The sequence below is a fragment of the Cucurbita maxima genome, unplaced genomic scaffold (assembly GCF_002738345.1).
Source record: "Cucurbita maxima cultivar Rimu unplaced genomic scaffold, Cmax_1.0 Cma_Scf00023, whole genome shotgun sequence".
NCBI classification, from domain to species: domain Eukaryota; kingdom Viridiplantae; phylum Streptophyta; class Magnoliopsida; order Cucurbitales; family Cucurbitaceae; genus Cucurbita; species Cucurbita maxima.
The window spans coordinates 1,642,097-1,663,322 of NW_019272039.1; the positions used below are offsets into that span (position 1 = coordinate 1,642,097).

At 36.1% G+C, this 21,226-nt stretch overlaps 4 protein-coding genes across 9 annotated transcripts; 3 read left to right on the plus strand and 1 right to left on the minus strand.

The window, feature by feature from the left end:
* Positions 1-310: 310 nt before the first annotated feature.
* Positions 311-900, plus strand: LOC111497382 (54S ribosomal protein L19, mitochondrial-like). The gene has a single exon (XM_023148171.1). It carries the CDS (start codon positions 350-352, stop codon positions 815-817), a length of 468 nt encoding a protein of 155 aa, XP_023003939.1. The 5' UTR covers positions 311-349; the 3' UTR covers positions 818-900.
* Positions 901-3,582: 2,682 nt separating this feature from the next.
* Positions 3,583-6,918, plus strand: LOC111497344 (SRSF protein kinase 2-like). 3 transcript variants are annotated; one of them, XR_002720601.1, is made up of 5 exons: positions 3,583-3,788; positions 3,917-4,192; positions 4,903-6,032; positions 6,116-6,163; positions 6,241-6,331. XR_002720601.1 is itself a non-coding variant. In XM_023148119.1 (5 exons), exons 2-5 carry the CDS (start codon positions 4,013-4,015, stop codon positions 6,559-6,561), a joined length of 1,335 nt encoding a protein of 444 aa, XP_023003887.1. In that variant the 5' UTR covers positions 3,584-3,788; positions 3,917-4,012. The 3 variants fall into 3 exon arrangements, 2 of the variants coding, with proteins under 2 accessions (XP_023003887.1, XP_023003888.1); XM_023148119.1 differs by having other exon boundaries at positions 3,584-3,788; positions 4,903-5,688; positions 6,241-6,561; XM_023148120.1 differs by lacking the exon at positions 3,583-3,788 and having other exon boundaries at positions 4,013-4,192; positions 4,903-5,688; positions 6,241-6,918.
* Positions 6,919-8,228: 1,310 nt separating this feature from the next.
* Positions 8,229-10,397, plus strand: LOC111497369 (heterogeneous nuclear ribonucleoprotein H-like). 4 transcript variants are annotated; one of them, XM_023148156.1, is made up of 3 exons: positions 8,229-8,345; positions 8,434-8,477; positions 9,425-10,397. In XM_023148156.1, exons 2-3 carry the CDS (start codon positions 8,461-8,463, stop codon positions 10,197-10,199), a joined length of 792 nt encoding a protein of 263 aa, XP_023003924.1. In that variant the 5' UTR covers positions 8,229-8,345; positions 8,434-8,460; the 3' UTR covers positions 10,200-10,397. The 4 variants fall into 4 exon arrangements, with proteins under 4 accessions (XP_023003924.1, XP_023003926.1, XP_023003923.1 ...); XM_023148158.1 differs by having other exon boundaries at positions 9,514-10,397; XM_023148155.1 differs by having other exon boundaries at positions 8,229-8,339.
* A 2,043-nt stretch (positions 10,398-12,440) lies between these two features.
* Positions 12,441-19,194, minus strand: LOC111497329 (phosphoinositide phosphatase SAC7-like). The gene is made up of 21 exons (XM_023148100.1): positions 18,793-19,194; positions 18,526-18,695; positions 18,287-18,370; positions 17,134-17,261; positions 16,957-17,048; positions 16,726-16,783; positions 16,534-16,590; positions 16,409-16,442; positions 16,176-16,256; positions 15,563-15,669; positions 15,030-15,116; positions 14,869-14,946; positions 14,680-14,750; positions 14,500-14,598; positions 14,231-14,330; positions 13,973-14,081; positions 13,750-13,822; positions 13,345-13,438; positions 13,159-13,251; positions 12,979-13,045; positions 12,441-12,887 (listed from the first exon to the last, which is right to left on the minus strand). The coding sequence occupies exons 2-21, from the start codon at positions 18,671-18,673 to the stop codon at positions 12,757-12,759; spliced, it is 1,791 nt and encodes a 596-aa protein (XP_023003868.1). The 5' UTR covers positions 18,674-18,695; positions 18,793-19,194; the 3' UTR covers positions 12,441-12,756.
* Positions 19,195-21,226: the final 2,032 nt, after the last annotated feature.

Here is a 21,226-nt window from a genome sequence, read left to right on the forward strand (position 1 = left end):
TATTAAATAAATTGTATTAGAAGACAAAAAATCTAAAATTCAAGTAGTATTAATATATAGAATTATAAGATATTTATTTTTATTAAAAATTTATTTCTTAGTATTATACTCTGAAAAATTAAAAAAAAAAAAGAATTTTCTAAATTTTAATATTTTAAATTATAGCACAAAAATAAAAGTAAAACTGATGGTGGGCCGTGGGCCGTGGGCCGTGGTCCTTGGGCCTACAATTTCAGCCCATTTATCACTTTTATCGACCCTTCCTTTTCAGTAAAATTTAATCCATCTGGCCACTTGTCCCATTTCATGAACAGACTCCACGTGGAAAAAAAGGTTCCCGCGAACAGCCATGGCCACTTTGAAAGAGATCCTAACTAGGCGACCCGTCGCCGCCACCATCAGGCTCACTGTCCCTGCCGGCGGAGCTCGGCCAGCGCCACCGGTGGGTCCGGCGCTTGGTCAGTACCGGCTGAATCTGATGGCCTTCTGCAAGGATTTCAATGCCCGAACTCAGAAGTACAAGGCGGACACACCCATGGCCGTCACCATCACGGCTTTTAAGGACAACACCTTCGAGTTCACCGTCAAGTCGCCGTCGGTCACTTGGTACTTGAAGAAATCCGCCGGGATCGAGTCTGGGAGCAGCCGCCCAGGCCATGTGGTCGCCTCCACGCTCTCCCTCAAACACATTTACGAGATCGCGAAAGTCAAGCAGTCCGATCCTTATTGCCAGTACATGCCACTAGAATCCATTTGTAAGTCCATTATCGGCACTGCCAATAGCACGGGAATTAAGGTTGTTAAGGAATTGGATTAATGCAATGCCTAAATTTTTGGAGGTTTTCTCCCTTTCTTCTTCAGTATATCGCTTCAAATTGAGAATTTTTTTCAGTGACCTCATTCTTCTTACTGTGACTGAATGTTACTTTGTATGCTAAGTCTGCAATCTACTCTGCTGATATATTTAGTTTTTGATAGAAGTTGAATTAATTCCATCGAGTTACTTGTGAGTTTCAAGGAAAGGGGGGCTTGGACAATAGCTAAATGTAGCCATCTCTCTTGGAAGAAAAGTTAATTTGGACGACAGATGCAATTTTGTTATGGGACTATAGCTAATTTGTAAGACGTGAACTGATTTCATTTTGATCACTGAATATGTTGCCTTTGCTTGCATTAGCCAGTTATTAACTTCTCCCAATTTGATATCACTGGTATAAAATACTGAATTTGATTGTCTTTGTGAAGCTGTGCTTCGTTGTCATTCACCTGCAACTGATTAGTCGACCTTTACTTTTCATCTAATTTGCATCTTTACCGTTAGCAGATATTGTTTTCTTTAAGCTTTTTCTATTGGGTTACTTCTCAGGTTTTAAAACGCATCTACTCGAGAGAGGTTTCCACATTCTTATAAGAAATGTTTTCTCTCTCCCATCGACATAGGATCTCACTGTATTATTGTGAGTTAGGCCGAATGGTTGGAATATTGGAAAGAAAAGCGGAAAATGGTGTAATTTTTCTCTCCAATTTCTATGAGTGTCTAGGCCAATTTGCAAGTGATCTTTAAGTTAGTAGGTGATCATTATGTAAACTTATGGCTTACTGTGTCTTTGGATATCAACTCTACAAGAACAATGCATTGATTTTCTACCCTCACTCCAGTTCACCTGGATTTGTCATTTTTAGGTGTTATGGCTGTGCTTCATGACTTGCCCTACACCATTAAATTGTTGTTGTATTCTTTGCTTGGTCAGGTGGTAACAACTCTGACTTGTTTATTTGGCCCTCATTTATGATTAGACACCATGGGTCATCAAAGTTTAGGAAGTTTGGTGTAGCATTTTGAATAGGGAACTTGGGTTTGCTATTTTGGTTTATGCTAATGTAGCATGTTTCACCATTCTCCAACCTACCCCTTGCTCTCATCCGCAATGATGATAGTTCTTCTAGACTGTCCTAGTTCACTACTAGCAAATAATGTCCTCTTTGAGATTTCCCTTTTGGATTGTCCCTCAAGGTTTTAAAATGTGTCAATTAGAGAGAGGTTTCCACACCCTTGTTTCGTTCCCCTCTCCGACCAACGTGGGACGTGAAAGTTTCTCAATCTTATGAATAAAGAATGATAAACTATTGGTTGGTATCATGGCTCCTTTTCTTCACTGCTTATCCTGTGGAGTAATTCAAGAATTTTAATGTGCAGGACAAGTTCATTCTTATCTTCCCTTTGATGTGAGTTGTTGAAATGTGTGTGATTGATTGTGTATTATTGCTTAAAGATTGTCGGTTTTCACCTTTTTTTCTAAATGGCACCAGCAATCTCTAAGGATATGATCAGGTCATGAGAAATTAGGCACAAGAAAAAACCAAAATGGATTCATCACAAGTCTCCATTATGAGATAGATTAGTTCCACCCCCACTGTTTAAGTCATCTTACTCAACCCAATGCTTTGCCCAATTGGATATGAACCTTTGAAAATATTAGAACACTTAACTTGTTTCATTTGTCTTTATCTTTTTCAACTTAGGTGTTGTCAGCCTTGTTTGAGATAATTTCATATTACCTGCTGATTACACCGAACTCCCCATAACTCAACTAGATAGATTAATTGTAATGTCCATCCAAATTCAATATCCGATAGTCCCTTTCTCTGTATCTCCTACGACATGGTCACGTTATGTTTATCTTAAAGTGTTTTTAAGAGCGAAAACTGTTTCCATAAACTCGCACTAATCAATTTAGCATATTTTATCCCCACTTGCATATTTTTTAGGAAAATTCTATAGAATTAGTCTAATCTAGAAACGTTTATCTTTGAAGCTCGCACTTTCTCGATATAGCTCATAAAAACACAATAAAAGAGAGAAGAAATAAAAGAAAAAATGCTTCCACTGAGATCCAAGCAGAGATAAAATAATTGAAAGCAAAACATTGACCTAAAAGTTAACACAACTTTAAGTTATTACAAAATCTTTAATGCACATGATTTCCTACTATATTAATGAAATGTAAGCCATAATTTCAATTATTTAAACCATTATTCTTGTAATTGCTACACATTCTCCTAAACTTTTGTCTATATTATCATAATTGAAGTAGCCACCCAATCCAATAAATGTAGTAAAATATATGAAATTGACCCTTTATTTATCCAACCTTAAATTTATGTAAGTGTTATAATGTCGTAACAAATATACGATTCATTATTTATTGGCGGTACGAAATTCAACTATATGATATTTATCTAAATTTAAAGTATAAATGAAAACAAAAGTTTAGGATAAAAATTTCATGATAAAGAAAATGATCTTCCTCCAAATGAACAACATACTCAACTTACTACAAAGACCGAAACATTAAGGACGAACATCTTCAACCATATTAATATTAAACGTGATTAGACTAATCATGAGGATTGATTATGGCACAAGTATGAGAAACAAGAAAGTAGTTGTGTGATAATTATCAATCAACATCCCTCACCACCTAATACTGATGGGCTAATAATACACCTTAACCATGCCCATTATAGAGAGAATTTGAATCAAAGACAGTAATGGTAGTTAAATGGATTGAGAAAAGTATTAAAAGCAAAAAAAAGTTTTGAAAGGCAAAAAGAAGGAGAGCCACCCGCCACCAGCTGCCGCAGGAGGAGGGAAGGTCTGAAAAGCTCAACAGAGAGTAAAAAGTGGAGAGAGAGTTGTGGGGGAAGGCCAGCCAACCAGAGCAACGCCAAACCCCACCGTTCAATTCAATCATCCATCAAATTTTTAGAACTTCACAGTGATTTTGGTATATATAATTTGTAATTATCTTTGATTAACCTTACAATCTTGTGATTGTTTTACAAGGAAACTTCCCCCCCTTTTCTCTATTTAATTTCTCTTCTTGTTTCTTCTTTTTAATCCCAACCCATTAAGGAAATCCACCCAGGAGAAAGATTCTTGCTTTCCCAGATCGACCCTTTTGAAACCCAGATAAGATCGTATTGGATCTGAACGTTTTGGGTTAGCAACATGTCGTGTTCATCTTCATCGGCGTCTGAGGATGATGAGGGAATCGATTCTTACAGGAAAGGAGGGTATCATGCGGTGAGGATCGGCGATCATTTCGCCGGCGGCCGCTATGTTGCTCAGAGAAAGCTAGGTTGGGGTCAATTCTCCACCGTCTGGCTCGCCTATGATACTCGCACCTCTGTACGTTTCCCCCCCCCCCCCCCCCCCCCCCCCCCCCCCCCCCCCCCCCCCCCCCCCCCCCCCCCCCCCCCCCCCCCCCCCCCCCCCCCCCCCCCCCCCCCCCCCCCCCCCCCCCCCCCCCCCCCCCCCCCCCCCCCCCCCCCCCCCCCCCCCCNCCCCCCCCCCTAACCCCATTATATGTTTTATCGCTTTGCTTTGATCTTTCGTCTTTCCATGATTGTCCCAATTTTTCGTTCTTCGTATTGGGTTTGCTTGAATGTTCATGATTTCGTGCATTGTGAGGAGTTTATTTGGATCATTTATGAGCATTTGTAGTTTATTTGGATCCGGACGGCGATACCCATTTCTATTTGTCGTTAGATCTTTATGATGTAGCTCACATTTACTTAGATTTCTTTCCCTATCATCATTAATTCAATAAAGTGTTTGATATGTGGGGTTCTTTTTGGACTGTTTCTATTTTGATTCATATCCCCATTTCCCATTTATGGATGGTTCCCGTTTTTTTTTCAATCTTAGTTATAATCTTAGTTAAAAACTTGCCTAACAGAGTTTGAAATGAAGTGAAATAGGTATTTAGATCCATGAAAAGTGGTATCCCAGGCTTTAATATATGTTATATTGATCTTGATCTTTGGTAGATTATATATATAATGTTGTTTCTAGTTTATATGTTTTGGTTTTGTAATTTTTTCCTTTCCTTTTCTTAGAAATATGTATCACTTAAGATCCAGAAAAGTGCTCCCCAATTTGCTGAAGCTGCACTTCATGAAATTGAAGTTCTTTCAGCAATTTCGGGAAGCGATCCCTCGAGCTCCAAGTGCATTGTGCAACTGATTGATCATTTTAAGCACGCGGGGCCGAATGGACAACATCTGTGTATGGTTCTTGAGTTTCTTGGCGATAGCCTACTTCGGTTGATCAAGTATAATCGTTATAAAGTTCTCGAGTTGAATAAAGTCAGGGAGATCTGCAGATGTATTTTGGTTGCTCTGGACTATTTGCACAGAGAACTTGGCATTATCCACACTGATCTGAAACCTGAAAATATTCTTCTGTTTTCCACCATTGATCCTACCAAAGATCCTGTAAGATCTGGACTGGCCCCTATTCTTGAAAGGCCTGAGGGAAACACAATTGGTGGAGCAACCATGAATCTTATTGAGAAGAAATTGAAAAGAAGAGCAAGGAGAGCAGTCTCGAGGATCTCCGAACGAACCGTTTCTTTGGGAGGAGCGTCCCCGAAGCCTGAAGACAGAAAACTAGATGGTATTGATCTGAGGTGCAAGATTGTGGATTTTGGTAATGCATGTTGGGCAGATAAGCAGTTCATGGAAGAAATTCAAACAAGACAGTACCGAGCTCCTGAAGTCATACTGCAGTCTGGATATTCCTACTCGGTTGACATGTGGTCGTTTGGTTGCATCGCTTTCGAACTCGCCACAGGTGATATGATGCTTACTCCAAAAGTTGGACAAGACTATAGCGAGGACGAGGTAAGGATGGTTGCTAACACCAATTCCTTAGTAATATGCTATTTTTGGAATATACGAGTGAGCGATATGGTAGTTTTGGAACTTATCATTATTAGCTGGTTCGAAATACTCGATTGTTCCTTCCTGCCAATAGAACAGAATGCTATCCTACTCTTTTCTTAACTTGTAAAAATGTTCATATTCGTGTGTTTATATGCACATATTGCGATGCCTGTGACGATGAGGATACCGAGCGTGTTTGAAAGTTAAGGGAGCCGTTGTTTTGTTTGATAATGCTTTATCTTTAGCAGCATTTTGAGCTTCATTTAGTTGATAGCTATATGCAAGTAGGGGAAATGTGGAAGGTAAAACTTCGATTGATATCTCATTTGGATGTCAAGTTTCTGTGTTGGTCACATATTTAGCTTCTTCACTGTGCTGCTTTCAGGATCATCTTGCATTAATGATGGAACTTCTTGGAAAGATGCCTAAAAAAGTAAGCAAACTGTGCTTCTTATAGTGTATCAATGCCTCTTGCTCTCCATTTCTCATATGTTTTGGTTTGGCACCCAGATTGCTGTTGGAGGCGCTCGATCGAAAGACTACTTCGATAGGCACGGGGACCTGAAGAGGATTCGGAGGCTGAAATTCTGGCCTCTCAGTCGACTGCTGATCGAGAAATATAAACTTCCAGAAGCTGATGCTCAAGCTTTTGCTGAGTTTCTGAGTCCCATTCTTGATTTCGCTCCAGAGAAGCGACCAACCGCGCAGCAATGCCTGCAGCATCCGTGGCTGAATCCGAGGAACGTAACTCAAAGTGAGGTGAAGAATAAATCCGAGGTCGAAAAGGTGAATGTTGGAATGAGCAACCTCCAGATTAGAGTGGGTAAGTGAAGAACTGGGTAGGCGGGGACGAGGCATTCGACTGCAGAGCAACAATACCGTTTTCAGATTCTTTCCTCGGTCTGATCGATCGTCGTACCGTCATCGTCTGACTTCCTGTTACAGGTCATTTTTTTTGTTGTTGTTTTTGATTTTTGAAAATGATTTGATTCTTGATCAACTAATACAGCATGTAAATTAGTATATTGTTGTTCCAAGACATTGACACAAGTGAGTGAATCATTGAGTACTACGGATATAGAAACTGTTGGTGGGAGGGATGAGGGCTGTGCTCTAAAGCATCCTCAAGATCACTGATTTATATGTTCTACATGCTATCAATATGATTTCTTTCACTTTACACACATTCATCGTCTCTCCGAACTCCCATTACTGCAAAGAAAAATGCTCGTTCTTCGGTTACATTCTAGTCGTTTTATTAGTCGCATTCAAATATCGAATCTTTATCGACCCCTCCGATCACCCGGGCGATTATTGATTGACGTGTCCTATTCAAGAGAAGTTTTTTGGTATGAAATAACTTTATTTTTTAAAATTAAGATTTTACATACGTTTTCAAAACTTTATTTTCGATTTTCGACTGGTGCTAAATTATTTTGAAAATTAAACTATAATATATTGTTAAAAGATTTATTTATTTTAATTTTTTTAGTCGAGATTCAAACCTTCTTTTGAAACTATACATATATCTTAATTAATCGAATTATACTCGAGTTTAAATTATGAAATTTTAAAATATAAAAAACAATTATAAAGTAAGTTTGTACTCATATGAATATATAAAATAATTTTATTTTAATAATTATAATGGATATAAAATAAATATAGAATTTAAAAAACTAGTTAAACTAGGATTAGTTGGGCAATAATCCATCATCTATAAAATAAAGAAAAATAGATTTCTTAAAATCAATTATTTAACTTTTTAATCCACAATTATAATTTATCAATTAAAAGCTATTTAAAAGTTTATAATATTTTAGTTTTTATATAAAAAAAAAATAGTTAACAAAAATGGAACATTAATATTTTACTATAAAATCAAATTTGAAATTAAAGTTAAAAATATTGAGAAATGAATTAAAATCCTCAAAATACTAAATAATAATTTTTAAACTAACATGTATAAATCATATTACCATTATTGAAATATGAACCTATTAATTATTAGATATTCAAATTCATAGTTGATTATTATTATTTTAAAGTTAAATTATAAATAGGACAAAAAAAAATGTTAATTTCGCTTAGAACTTTTAAAATTATAAATTAAAATTTTATTATATAAAATTTAATTTTATATATAATAGAGAAATTAAATTGAAAATAATTAATTAAAACCTAACGAAAACAAAATTAAAAATTGAAAGACTAAAAGACTAAAATTTAAAACTTAAAATTTATTAATAGATTTCCCCAAATTAACATTAAATTTGAAAGTTAACGACTAAATTTATAGGTTAACATATTTAATTAAATAATAATATAAATAAATAAATAAATATATATATGGAAGATATTTATCGGAACTGTAAATTCCAAATTGAGGTAAAATATGAAGGAATGGTTGGCAGTACCATATAAGGGCAACGAAGGGTATTTATGTAATTTAGGATCGGCAGTCAATGTAATTAAAGAGCGGAACTTTAAAAGTGTAACCTAGTTGGGTATCGTTTAGGGTTAGAGAGAGAGAGATCGTGTCGTTTTTTGTTCATTTTGGGTGGTGGAATCGGAAGGCAAATCGAAGTTCAGCATCCTCCGTAATCTTGGTTAGGGTTTGTTTCTTCCATTCTTTTTCCCGTTGAATCCACTCCTTTCTTATTCACAATCCCTCCAATTTACTCCTTTTCGTTCGATTATCAGAGTAGCTTTTGGAGATTGCAGACAATCATGTACGGACCTAGAGGGTAAGTCGAGAAATTTTGACCTTGTTTCTGTCTCTTCCCAGTCGGGCTTTCTGGTTTTGTTTCTCTGTTGTTGTGTTTCTTCTGACGTTCCGCTGGATTATTTGTTTTGTTGTTCCATTGGAATATCTGGGGTTTTGATGGATTCTGCTTGAAATTGCGTGTTGTTTTAGATTGACGGCTGGGGGATCGAGGAACGAGTTCCTCTGTTATTCTCCTCCGCTTCTTTTAGGTGTTTTGATTGTATGCAAACACTGCCTAATGGGTTTACCAGTAGAACATATTCTTGAAAAACAATATCCTTTGGTAATATAATTTCAATTAAGTGTTTAAAGAAAAAGAAGGTGCGATTTATGAAGCCTTCCATTTGTTGCATGTTCTTTGCATGAATCTCCTCTTTAAATTTAAACTTTAGAATAAACTCATCCTAGCCGGTGGCTTTTCTAGCCCTTCCTTGGATCAGGTAGATTATCTGGAGTCTTGTCATATAATGGCATATATCTGAGTCATGTTAGGATTTGATTTTCTTTATCAGTTCCAACCAGAAAGCTATAATTTGAATTTTGAGCAGTGTCTCATGAGCTCTCTTTTCTATACCACTGTTAAATTTTGAAGTTTTTGTGATTTTGTTGGTTTATTAATGTTCTCATTTATAGTTTTTACTTTAAATTGAGTGCTTATTTTGGTATAAATATGGGACAAACATTTTTTACTACTTGATGAGTAGATGTTCATTGAGCCTCAAAATGACTTTTTGCTGCTACTTTTTGAAGTAATTATTTATTCCATATACAGTTAAATTGATTTGTTTATAGGAGTGGTAATAGCATGAAACTTAATTGACCATAAATCGCGCACACCAATAGGTTTTAGAGGTATAGGTTGGGCTTGGTTTTATTAACTTGCTTGAGTGGGGATTTTCCTTTTCTTTTCTGGGTTGGTAAATGAAGGGCAATGTTGGGAAGCGGGGGGGTTTCGGATGGGTACGAAGTCGGCTCAAAAAGACAGAGAATGATGGAACCGAATCCCTACTTCGCAGTTAGCAGCAGCACTGTCGGATTTCAACCATATGGCTATGGGAGTTTTCCTCCTACTCACGTCTTTCCTGTGGTTCGCCTTAGAGGGCTTCCCTTCAACTGCTCTGACATTGACATTTTCAAGTTCTTTGCTGGACTGGACATTGTGGATGTGCTACTGGTCAACAAGAATGGGCGGTTCATGGGAGAGGCCTTTGTTGTCTTCGCTGGCTCTGTGCAAGTTGAGTTCGCATTGCAACGGGATCGACAAAATATGGGGCGTAGGTACGTAGAAGTCTTCAGGTGCAAAAGGCAGGACTATTATAATGCTATTGCTGCTGAAGTAAACTATGAGGGCATTTATGATAACGACTACCATGGAAGCCCTCCTCCTCGACAAAAGAGGCTCAGTGACAAGGACCAGATGGAATACACCGAGATACTGAAGCTGCGTGGTCTGCCTTTCTCTGTGAAAAAATCCGACATTATTGAGTTTTTTGGAGAGTTTGACCTCGCTGAAGATAGGATACATATTGCAAGCCGTCCAGATGGGAAGGCTACTGGTGAGGCTTACGTTGAGTTTGCTTCAGAAGAGGAGGCAAAGAGAGCAATGAGTAAGGACAAGATGACAATTGGGTCGAGATATGTGGAGTTATTTCCTTCAACCTCAAATGAGGCTAGAAGAGCTGAGTCAAGGTCAAGACAGTGAGTAAGTAGGTAATTCGGTCACGGAGTCTCTAAAGTTCTCTGTTGCTATATTTTTGCACCGAGGCTTTGCTGTTCTTGTAATTTTCCAAATTTGTAGGATGACGTTTTATCATTGTGGAGTTAATCGATACTGCATTTTGAGATTGAAGTTGTTAGCCCTATGAGTTCATAACTTGGTTAAATCACCGACCTTTCCTCCATTCTACGCATCTGTCATTTAGGTACCCTTTTCTCTGCGGGGTTTACTTGAAAATGAGATAAGTCTAGGAGGTCACAGTTGCAGGAACTCAACTATTCAAGTGCCACCTCTCTTTCATGCGGTGAGGATCTTTGTGCAGCCCTTTGGTGTTTTATCCTTATTTTCATGGAAGACATAAAGTGTATTCTTTTTTCTTCTCAGAATTTTCAGTTTAGATGCTTAAATATGTGGAAGATTTTGATAATAATAAGAGTAAAAGAATTAAGTACATTTTTAATGATGTATATTATGTATGAGAATGGTGTGGCTATTCAGGATTACTCTTCAATAGGTTTTATAATGAGCTCCTTGAGTCAAAAAAACAGGGTCTGAACTGGGAACAAGAAACTTAGCTCACCCACCAGAAGTAGGAACCTTTGATGTATGAACGTTGAAGAGATGGTAGAATTGAAACTTTCAAAATCGACAAATTTTAAATTACATATAAAGGTGTATGAAAAGTTATCATTTTGTTTATAGATATTACCTTTCATGTAGAGATTTGAATGTAAACTTCTTTTGAAGGAAATAAAAGCTAAACTATGTTTATGTTGGCAATATAACCAGTTTTGGGCCATTCTTTGTTCTCTCATTGGGATTTTCACCTCTTTAAAGTTAGTCATCTTAGTACGACAGAAACAAACTGAGTTCCTCTGAAGGGCTTCTAAGTTTTCAATGTGTTCTTGTACGAGCTCATTCCAGAAAGGTTTCTAATTTGTTTCTGGCACATGCATGGTCTCAATCTGGATTAGAATCTCAGTCTGCTTCTCTTTTTTTCCGGACTCTTTTGTCCTTTTATTTCAGCAAACATCACTTGTTGGGTGACTAAAGACACAGAACTTCAAGACACAGAACTTCAAGCCAAGTGTCCACCGTTAACAAATAGAACTTCTTTACTGACTGGAGAGAAAATGAATTAGCTTAACTCCTTTACAGAGAAAGAAGAAATTCAGCAAGACAAGCTTAATGAGAGTGAACCTATCTTTACAGTTCAAGAAGAAATTCAGGGAGAAGAAGAATGAGCTACTGAACGATCAAACACTCTTTCACTCGGTAAAAGCCAAAGAGAAAGGGGAAAGAACACCCGGACTGTCTACTCTTCTCTTATGTGTGTGGCCATGGGCTTTCCCTTCTGTAAAGTCTATAAGGATTATAAGGATCAAGTCTGGGCTAAGCACCGTCCCCCTAAGCCCTAAGTGTCCACTGTTAACAAATATTGTTCATCTATCTGATTTTTCTCTGGGAGAATTATGTCAACTCAAGCCCAAGTACCTACTGTTAACAAATATTATTTATTTTGGTCCGTTAGGTAGTTGTGTAGTTGTTAGCCTCACAATTTTAAAAAACTTTTATTAGGGAGAGATTTCCATACATTTATAAAAAATAAAGTTTCCACCGATGTGTGATCTCACAATCCAACGGTCTGTTACCATAAAAAAATTTATCAACCAAAAAAGTTGCTTCCCTTATTGTTCAGTTGATGTATCTGAAGTGTCAGAATCAAATCAAAGAATCCTATGAATCAGGTTAAACTTCCACATACTCTCTAAAATGGAGAAAACTCATTTCAGGAGAGAACTGTGCTCTATTATGAAAGTTGGTAAACCAGGTAGAGTACCAGTTGATATAGAAAAGAAAAAAGAGGGCAACAAGTGAGCACATTGCTGGAATTACTTTATCAGATCTGGCTAAATAATTTGGTGTTCCAATTACAGAAGCTCCAAGAAATCTAAATGTTGGATTAACAATACTCAAATGAAAATGCAGAGAAAACAGGATTCAAGTCCATTGATGGTCTTGATGAGATCTTCATGCTCTTTCTTCCTACTCATTGAGGGAGCACCATTTAGAGAGCTGGAGAAAGGCGGGGCTCCATCAGTTTAGTTTGCACCCATTGTATGCCTAATGATGAACAAAATAAGCAACTTATCACAGAATCGTATGCTACTTTTTAATACATACTGATATGAAGCTCTTGGAAGACCTGTATCAGCAATTTTCATATGGAACTTCTGTTAAATGTGGTATTTTCAATCAATAATGTGTTTGAATAATTGCTACAGTAGTATCTCCAAAATGTATATATTGTTCCGAGTCAGATACGATATGACACGACAAAAAATAACATCAACATCTGATATTCTAGAAAACAGGAGTGATCGGAAAAGGGAACTGCAGTAACATTCTGGATAGTGATCCTAATGAGTTACTTGGCACTTCAGATGGAACCAAGAGAGACTATAAATGACAGAAAATCTTCACAAGAAACTTTGAATTTCAATGAACGGTCGGCCGAATTTGCCAATCTCTGGGACCAAAATCATGATCGAGGTTTGTGCAGACGAGGTCGATTGCAGAAAATCCGACCGTTGGCTTTAACGAAACCTGCTATAGCTATGCTCAGGCCTGCCCACAGCATTGAGAAGAACAAGTGTCGAAGATCATAGCGAGCTGCAAAAGAGAAGAGAAACGAAATGAAGTGTGAGTAGAGATTTCGATTATAATGTCATAAATAGTATGGTCATCTCGAAGTTCTACTCACCTTGTCTTAATGACATGGCTGCAAAAAAGAACCCTGTCAACACCAAAGAGAAAGCCAGTGGGAAGGACTGTGCAAGAGACGTAAATGAGGTTAGTATATAAGAAGCATTTTATAAACTAAAATTAAGTCGGCTGCTTGATAACCCCTTAAACGAGCACTTCCATTTTCAATATCACTCACCGCTACAGCTTCTAAGCCTCCCTTTTGAGTTGTGGGAGTCAAATCCCGACTAACTGAAACGATATAGTGTCCTTGCAAGAGATCAATAGCATCCTTCACAAAAGCCAGAGTGCATTTGAAGTCAATTGAAAAGGTTGTAAGCTTAACGAAGTATCTCTCTAAAATGAAGATGAAAATGGATCCTACCTGTTTTGTTCCATCAACGAAGTTATTCAAATAATAGCGTAGGAGAGCATTCCAACCATCCTTCAAGATCCCCTGAATCGTCCGTTGGCCATATCTTCAACCAAATTACATCATATAGTAACCATTACTAAAAAAATGTTACAGCCCAAACCCACCGCTAACAAATATTGTCTGCTTTTGGCCCGTTACGTATCGCCGTCAGCCTCATGATTTTAAAATGACTAGGGAGAGGTTTTCACACCCTTATAAAGAATGTTTTGTTCCCCTCTCCAACCGATGTGGGATCTCATAATCCATCGTGTCTAATTCTGATACATTTTGTAATAGCTCAAGCCCACCTTAGTTACAAGAAAAAGACTAGATGTGCTTAGCAAAAGAATTGAAACGAAAGTGAGGTAGGAGTACCTAACAAAATCTCCTTTCAAAGCGGGAGTGCCGGAATATTGTGTGCTTATATCATCTCCATGATTAGCCCAAACTGAATAAAAAAACAGCAAAGTACAAATAAAATACATGGATAGATTAAGCCTAAAACTTCCAATGAAAAATGAAAGCTAGCAGTAAACACAATAACATCTTCAAACTTCAGTGAGAAAATAAGCCAGAATAGGATGCTGAATTGACTCACTGATTTTAAAGCTATCATCGAGGTTCGGATGTGAGCTAATGGTTTCTTCAGCAGCAAAAATTCCAAGTCTCCTGAGTTGAGATTCCAATATCTTTCGGGCTATCATACTCTGCAAACGTATTATAACATAAATACTAACAAAACAATTGCAAAATGAAAATCTTTTCAATCAATTATATTCAATGTAATGAAAATTTTTGGGGGCGTCAAGTTCATAGCTCATTTCATCGTTCACCAACCCTTGGTCAGCTAAGCTACCTGCGTAACATTTGTGCGGTCCAAGCAATCAATACAATTGGTCCTCACAACTCCAAGCTGTTCCTTCATTTTCTCACCATGTTCATTCAATAACATGTACCTACATATTCCAAACAGTAAATAAACATTGTGTCAAAAGGGGACTAATTTTTAGCAGCTCAATAAAGCTTCCAAATGATGGGAACAGAGAACCTGACAATGAAAATGGAACAATAAACTTATTTCATAATCCATGAAACGTAGAAGAGCGAGAGATGAAGAGAACTGACCCATTTTGATCAAGGAAGTCTGAGATTTGTTCATAAAGGATCGAGAGACGCTCAAAATGAACATGCCCGCAGATTTGATGGAAATCAAAATGCAGGTATCTGAAACAATTTTTTAGCTCTCAGTATGGTGAATGATAAGCTCCAAATTTAATATAAATAGGAAAAGGTAGAAGATTTTACCTTACATCATCACCGGTAACATGTTGTGAGGCACTTGCGAATTTTTCGCTCAAACGCCCCTCAGCTCCATGCTGATAACAGAAAAAGGTGATAAAATTTTGGCCATTTTAATTAGATTGCTAAATAGATGCATGCATGCAATGATACAAACACCAAAAAGAAAACAGAAATAGATAACCAGGGAATCACCGTGTTGACAAGATCAACAGCCAAGACAGCCCCATACTTCTTCCTTAAATCGAGAAAATGCCGCTCGGCTATTCGAGGCTGGAAGCAATACAATAACCAATCAATCAAAACTATAGAACTCAATATCTGATGAATAACACCAAGCAACGAAAGAAGCTCACAAATTCTTCAGTTTTCACTAATTCAAATTTGGGCTTGTACGTCAAATCAACAATTTGCTCCCAAAGCAATGGAATTGATCCCCGAATCTACAAAATCCAATGTCAAATGTGAGTTGTAAAGCCAGAGATGCTGTATAAAGATCTAGAAGACATTCCAAGTAAAATATTAAAAATCACTCTGCATCCTAGGATTGGTCTAGATTATGATCAGTTTTGATCAATGTATGAATATTAAAATTCCAACTTCTCATTTGTCATTTGAGATATAATTAATGTTATGTTTAAAATGCAAAATGATATACTACTAAAACTATATCAATAACTTTTTTCTTATAAACTGAAACTTTGAATTGTTAAACATTATTGATATAAAAATTAAAAAAAAGATAATAATAATTTTCATTTCCTTAGTTTTGTAATAAGACTACCAAGAAATTTTCAACTATTCAGTAATTATTACATTATTTTCAATGTGTGTGTGTGTGTGTGTGTGTGTGTGTGTGTGTGTGTTAATGGTCTAAGTGAAGTGTTACCTGAACAAATGATGCTGTGAATCCATTCAATTGAACAATTTGCTCACTTTCCACAAAATTAGCTACATATCCATCAGAGTCGGCTCCTCTTCTCCACAGTCGAGTTCCTTTCAGAATAGGCAGGTCAATAACCATGTGATAACTTTCAACTGCTAGCTATTGATGAATTAACATTTTGGAAAAGGGTGCACCATGTACTAGAGCATGCTTTTTTTTCCTTCCCCTTATGATCAAAATATTTTTAAAATATTATTATGGCATCTGGCAACATTAAGTCAAACTTGGACACCGACGCTGGAATATTCAACTCAGGTATTTCATTCATCAATTTTGAAGGAAGAGAGCCAACACTCAACACAATGCTTCAAAGATTCAAAGCAAGAGTGAAAATCCATTTGCCTCATCAGTTCTATGTTAGTTTTTTTCCTTTTGGACAATTGAGAACTTAACAGAACATAGGAAAAAAACACTCCGGATCAGCAACAAAACCTACCAACGCATGTTCATAATCTAGTCTAGTTTTAATCATATTCTTCAATTTTAAAAAAAATAAATAGAGAAACAAAAAGTAATCAGTAAAAATTGTAGCTTCAATAAAATAAACAAGGAATACCTGTTCTCCTTGTGCATCTACGAGCAATCAGAGTTACATCAACAATATCTTTTCCAATAGCAGCCTGAAAGTTCTGGAAGCCTAACAATCTATTAAGGAAAGACTACCCAGAGGATGACAACAGATGCTTCAAATATGTTCATGCAAAATATAGACTAAGGAAAGTAATCTGCATAACCCCATTCACATGCATCCATAGCTAAAGGACTGAGTTGATAATTAGGTAAGGATACTGCCTTGGATAACAGGAAGTAAATATGGATCAAGCTGCAAAATGAAAAGATAAATGTTAACAGAGAGAACTCCAGGGTGTCAGGGAAGGGAGAACAGATAACAACTAAATTTCCAGCAGTCCGACCTTGCTATCGATGAGTACTTCCAACAAGTAATTGTTCCAAAGAAATCTTGGTTCTGCCTGCAGGCAAGAAAAATTTGTTAATAAAACCCCCAATTCCTTGCAATTTAAGACACTGGAAACCAACAATATAACTGGGCTGAACAATATTGACAACAGAATGCCAAAAAATTAGAATCAAAATGCGCGCCTAACCTGTCTCCATAAGGGTAGCAACTTTGATTCATCACCTAAAGCATGCAGTCTTTGTGCGCTGCAACCAAACAGAAATAACTGAATAGAGAGAAAGATACAGAGATAATTCATTTCAAGCAATTGTTAACCCATTTTGTATATGAACCCTTTTGGTTTTTATAATTCATCTGGTTTCAGAGTCACGGCAACAAATAAATACAAAAGATACGACCGATTAGGAAAGAACTTCACCTCAGGGTTAAATTGGTATCATAGGAAAAATAGAGACCAGGAGTCTTCTCTGCAACATTCAAGAGTCCAGAAAACTCCGCCTCCATTTTTTTCTGCAAGAGATCGTCTTATTAGTTTTGTTGAAATGATATAGTCAGTTTATTACTGTGTTATAAAAAAAACAAACAATAGTCTTACCTGTTCCACAGGAGAACTGTTTACTGAATGATCACATGGAAAAACTTTCAAGGATGAAATTCTAAAGATTGGATGCCCCAAATAAGACCCCACGCTCTCACGGTCAGTAATGACAATTAAATATGACCCTGAAAATGGCAGACATAGCAGGACATCTAATTACGTGAGCAGCTTAATGAAGAAAATGAAAATATAGCTGACCATACATCGATTCTCAAAGAATCACATGGATGCAGCAAAAGAAATCACTGGATAGCTCAATAAGTGACGACAAGTATGAGACATGGAAAACTGAGCTCTGAATACATTTGGAAACCTCATAATAGAGACAACGTTTACTTATTAGGAATAGTAATATAAATCAATCCTCCTGATTCCCATATTTACTTTGAGAATTATATTCTTCTAAATAGAGTAAAGTACGTGAGCATATACAATTTTGCCTAGGATGAGATCAAATTTACAAACATTAAGTAACAATTTAAAATTATTATTCTAAGTCAGATTTCATGGTCAGAATGTCGACTTCGCACACTCAAAACGAGAAACTACCCAATGATCACCACACATGATGCAAGATGTTATTGGAAAAACATCAATATAAGAGAGCATTTTGCAGTGTTTTGAGTAAAAATATACTTAAAAGTTCTAAAAATTGCTTATCTAAGGAATATTTCAAATTAAGGCTCTATCCCAAACCCTCTCATTTTCTTTGTGATTTGCATTCTGCAATACTTCTATTTATTTCTCAACTTCATCCAAGCTGCCTCACCTAACTAAAACTAGATCTCACTCCAAATATTAGCAGATCACCAGTTCACCAGAAGCTAGAAACTCTCTCCATTTAGATTCTGCTTCCAAAATGATTTCCAAATCAACAAAAGGATCAAGAAAAGAAACGTTCTCTACAGCTTTGTTCTCCATGAAAGGTTTAAATCCTCAAAAATACGGTATTTTTATATCCTCTTGCGTCAACCATTCTTAGCCAACACAGATCAACTTTCATAATCACAACTACAAACAAATATGGAAAAACAGAGACAAGGTAGATGATTGTATAAAGAAAACTCGAATCATTTACCAATGAACTAAAAAATAGAAACCAAATTTCCACGTTAAGAAGATGTGAATAAAACTTCTCGAGAATTGTCACCTGCTAACAGTTTCAGCATGCCAATCACTCCAAAAATTGTCCTTATCTTTGGAACCCTGACAGAGCTGCATTGAGGAAGCTCTTCTGAAGCAGCAAAGAGGAAAATTGTCGACTCAGTAAACATTCAGAATCAACAAAATCAAGAAATGCCGAAATATCAACAAGTCAAATGTGAACAAGCAATTCAATTCAATTCAATTCAATCCAGGCAAAAAAAGGGTAAAAATCCCATCACCAACCTATAAGTTTCATAGATCCATCGACACGACTGACTGACAAAGACGAACCACAAGAGCCATCAGTCGGCTCTATGACATACTGATCCGGAAATTCCCATAATCGCATGCGTGTATACAACTTCTGTGCAGAATCTGTCTTCTCCATCATTATTTGGTTCCAACCCAACTCACTAACAAAAGAATCAAACACCCAGTAACCAAAAATCCACGCACAACAAAAACATAAATAGAGTCAATCAAACAAATACTTAAATCACCAAGCCATACCGATTAAACGATGCTCTGGAACCCTTTTAAGCTAAGATCAGGTAGAAGATGAAGAAACGCTAAAATCAAGAGGAAAAAACAAAACAAAAAGATCCTCTCGTGGAGAGAGGTCTGATCCAGAAAGTAGAAGAAGATGAAGCAATGGAGGTGAGAAATTGAGCTGCTGAAGCTTGTTTGATTCTCTTTACTATAAATTGGGTATTGGAAAAAAGAATTCCGTTTTTGGGCGGAATGCTCTCGATTGTTTAACTGAATTTAAGGTTTGAGTGAAGGATGGGGTAACGACCTTTACTGAAGTATCGGACAAATGTTAGAAGGAAAGCCACATTGTTCTTCGCGGGCGTGCGACCCACCACCATCGACGGAGCTCCCACCCTCTTCACGTCGCAGTGGGATTGGATCTCAACGCTCTATACTTAACTTTTTAATTCTTTTTTTTATTTTTTTATACTAAATTAATAAAAATACCCTCCAAAAAAAAACCCTAAACTTCAAAAACAACAAAATATATATATATATATATATATATATATATATATAAATCATTAAATACCTTTCATTTTTTAAAATTTTTAAAAATACTTAAAACTATAAAATTTAAATTTTATGATCGAGTCACCCGAGAAATATGTTCTTTATTGGTATAAGTAGTGACTTTCGTACCTATCTTATCTTCAGTATCACTCTCATTCATATGTGATTTCAGTTTATTTATATACTCTAGTGTCACACCCGACATGAAATTACTTAAAGTCAAATATTACTTTTCTTAACCACTATTATGAATCACTCTCATTCATATACCTCTCGTTTATTTGAATGTTGCATGTCCACTAGTTCATTCTTGTACTATGTCTACTGAAGTGAGGTTTCGTTTTGGTATCATCATAACACCTTATGTCCATAATCCTTAAAATTGATACAACACAACTCCGGAGAACTTCCTAACTGGTCAACTAACTTATACTGTTCTAGCCCAAACAATTATTAACTGTAATTTTAAGTTAAATTATAAATTTGATCTTTATAATTTTAGATTTATTTCTCATAGTTCATTAAAATCTTATAAATTATCTCGTAAACTCGAAAAAAACCAAATTTGTAATTTAACTAATTAGTCTTAGTCAATAGAAAAAGCCAACTAAGTTGGGCTATGGATGATTTTTTTTAAGTTTTTAAATTATTTTATGGTATTTTATTGTTTCAAATCAGTTTTTTAATAATGTGACAAAATATTTTTTTTAATAATGTTTTAATGTAATTATTAAATAAGTTAAAGCTTAACATTTTTTAGTTCAGTCACGGACTTAAAAATAGAGTTGCAATTCAACCAACTATATTTTTAAATAAATTATAAAAATATTTAACTGTTTATAACCGATATTAATGATGCGTTGCAACTTGTAAATATTTGACATTAAAATTTTATAAGATATTATAAATAAAATTTAAAAAATAATAATTTAAAAAACAATTCCAAAACCATAATATATATAAAGGTACAAACGTGTAGGATTGTTAAGCCTATTTGGATTCAAGACATTCCATTGAAGAGCTGACAAGGATACCTAATTCTATTTTTGGAGTGGGACCGGATTTCCCAATTTCTGTATAATACTGGAGTGCAAATTACCCACATAACTTAAGAGGATTCACTCATCGAATTACAAGGACGGTTAGATGCTTTATATTTAAATACTACACATCCATAGGAAGGGGAAAAAAGTACTCTCCCATTTCCGTTACCCTTTAGGGAAAAAACATACAGACGTCGTCTAGGCTGTTTGATAACTCTCCGGAGTGTGTTATTCTAATCCCCATCCAATGGAAGGGTTGTAGTGGAATACAAAGCATGTAACTGTCCTTCTAATTCGGATCCCATGAATGTTAAAGAGGATAATTGCCATCGGATTGGAGCCTCCATTTTTAGGAGCCATTCAGCCTCTAAAATTCAAAAGAAAAGAAAACAAAGCATGCCACGTTGCAGGCACCCCTTTTGTGGGGGACAAGCTGGCAATGGGAAAGGAATATCTCCCTTTTTAAATATTATTTTTTTTATTCGCATCCAATACACTTTATATTTAAATTTTATATCTTCACAACATCAAATTACTTTTCAATTTTTAAATTCACCTCTCTCTCTGCGACAGCCCTCCACCTATCTACGTCGGTAATGAAACTTTCATCACCTTTCTAACTTCGAGCCTCAAAATAAATGATAGACATGAAAGACTCAAACTCTCATACTAAAGAGTGTCTCAAAAAGCACGTCCGGGATAAGATTCTTAACACAAAATTTGATTAAATACTTAAAATATTTCAAAAAATAGTTAATCGTGTCATATTTGAGTATTGAAATTTGAATATTTATATTTATAGAATAGTTAACAAAATAAGCAAAACTCAGCCGTATTTAATTTACACTATTATTTTA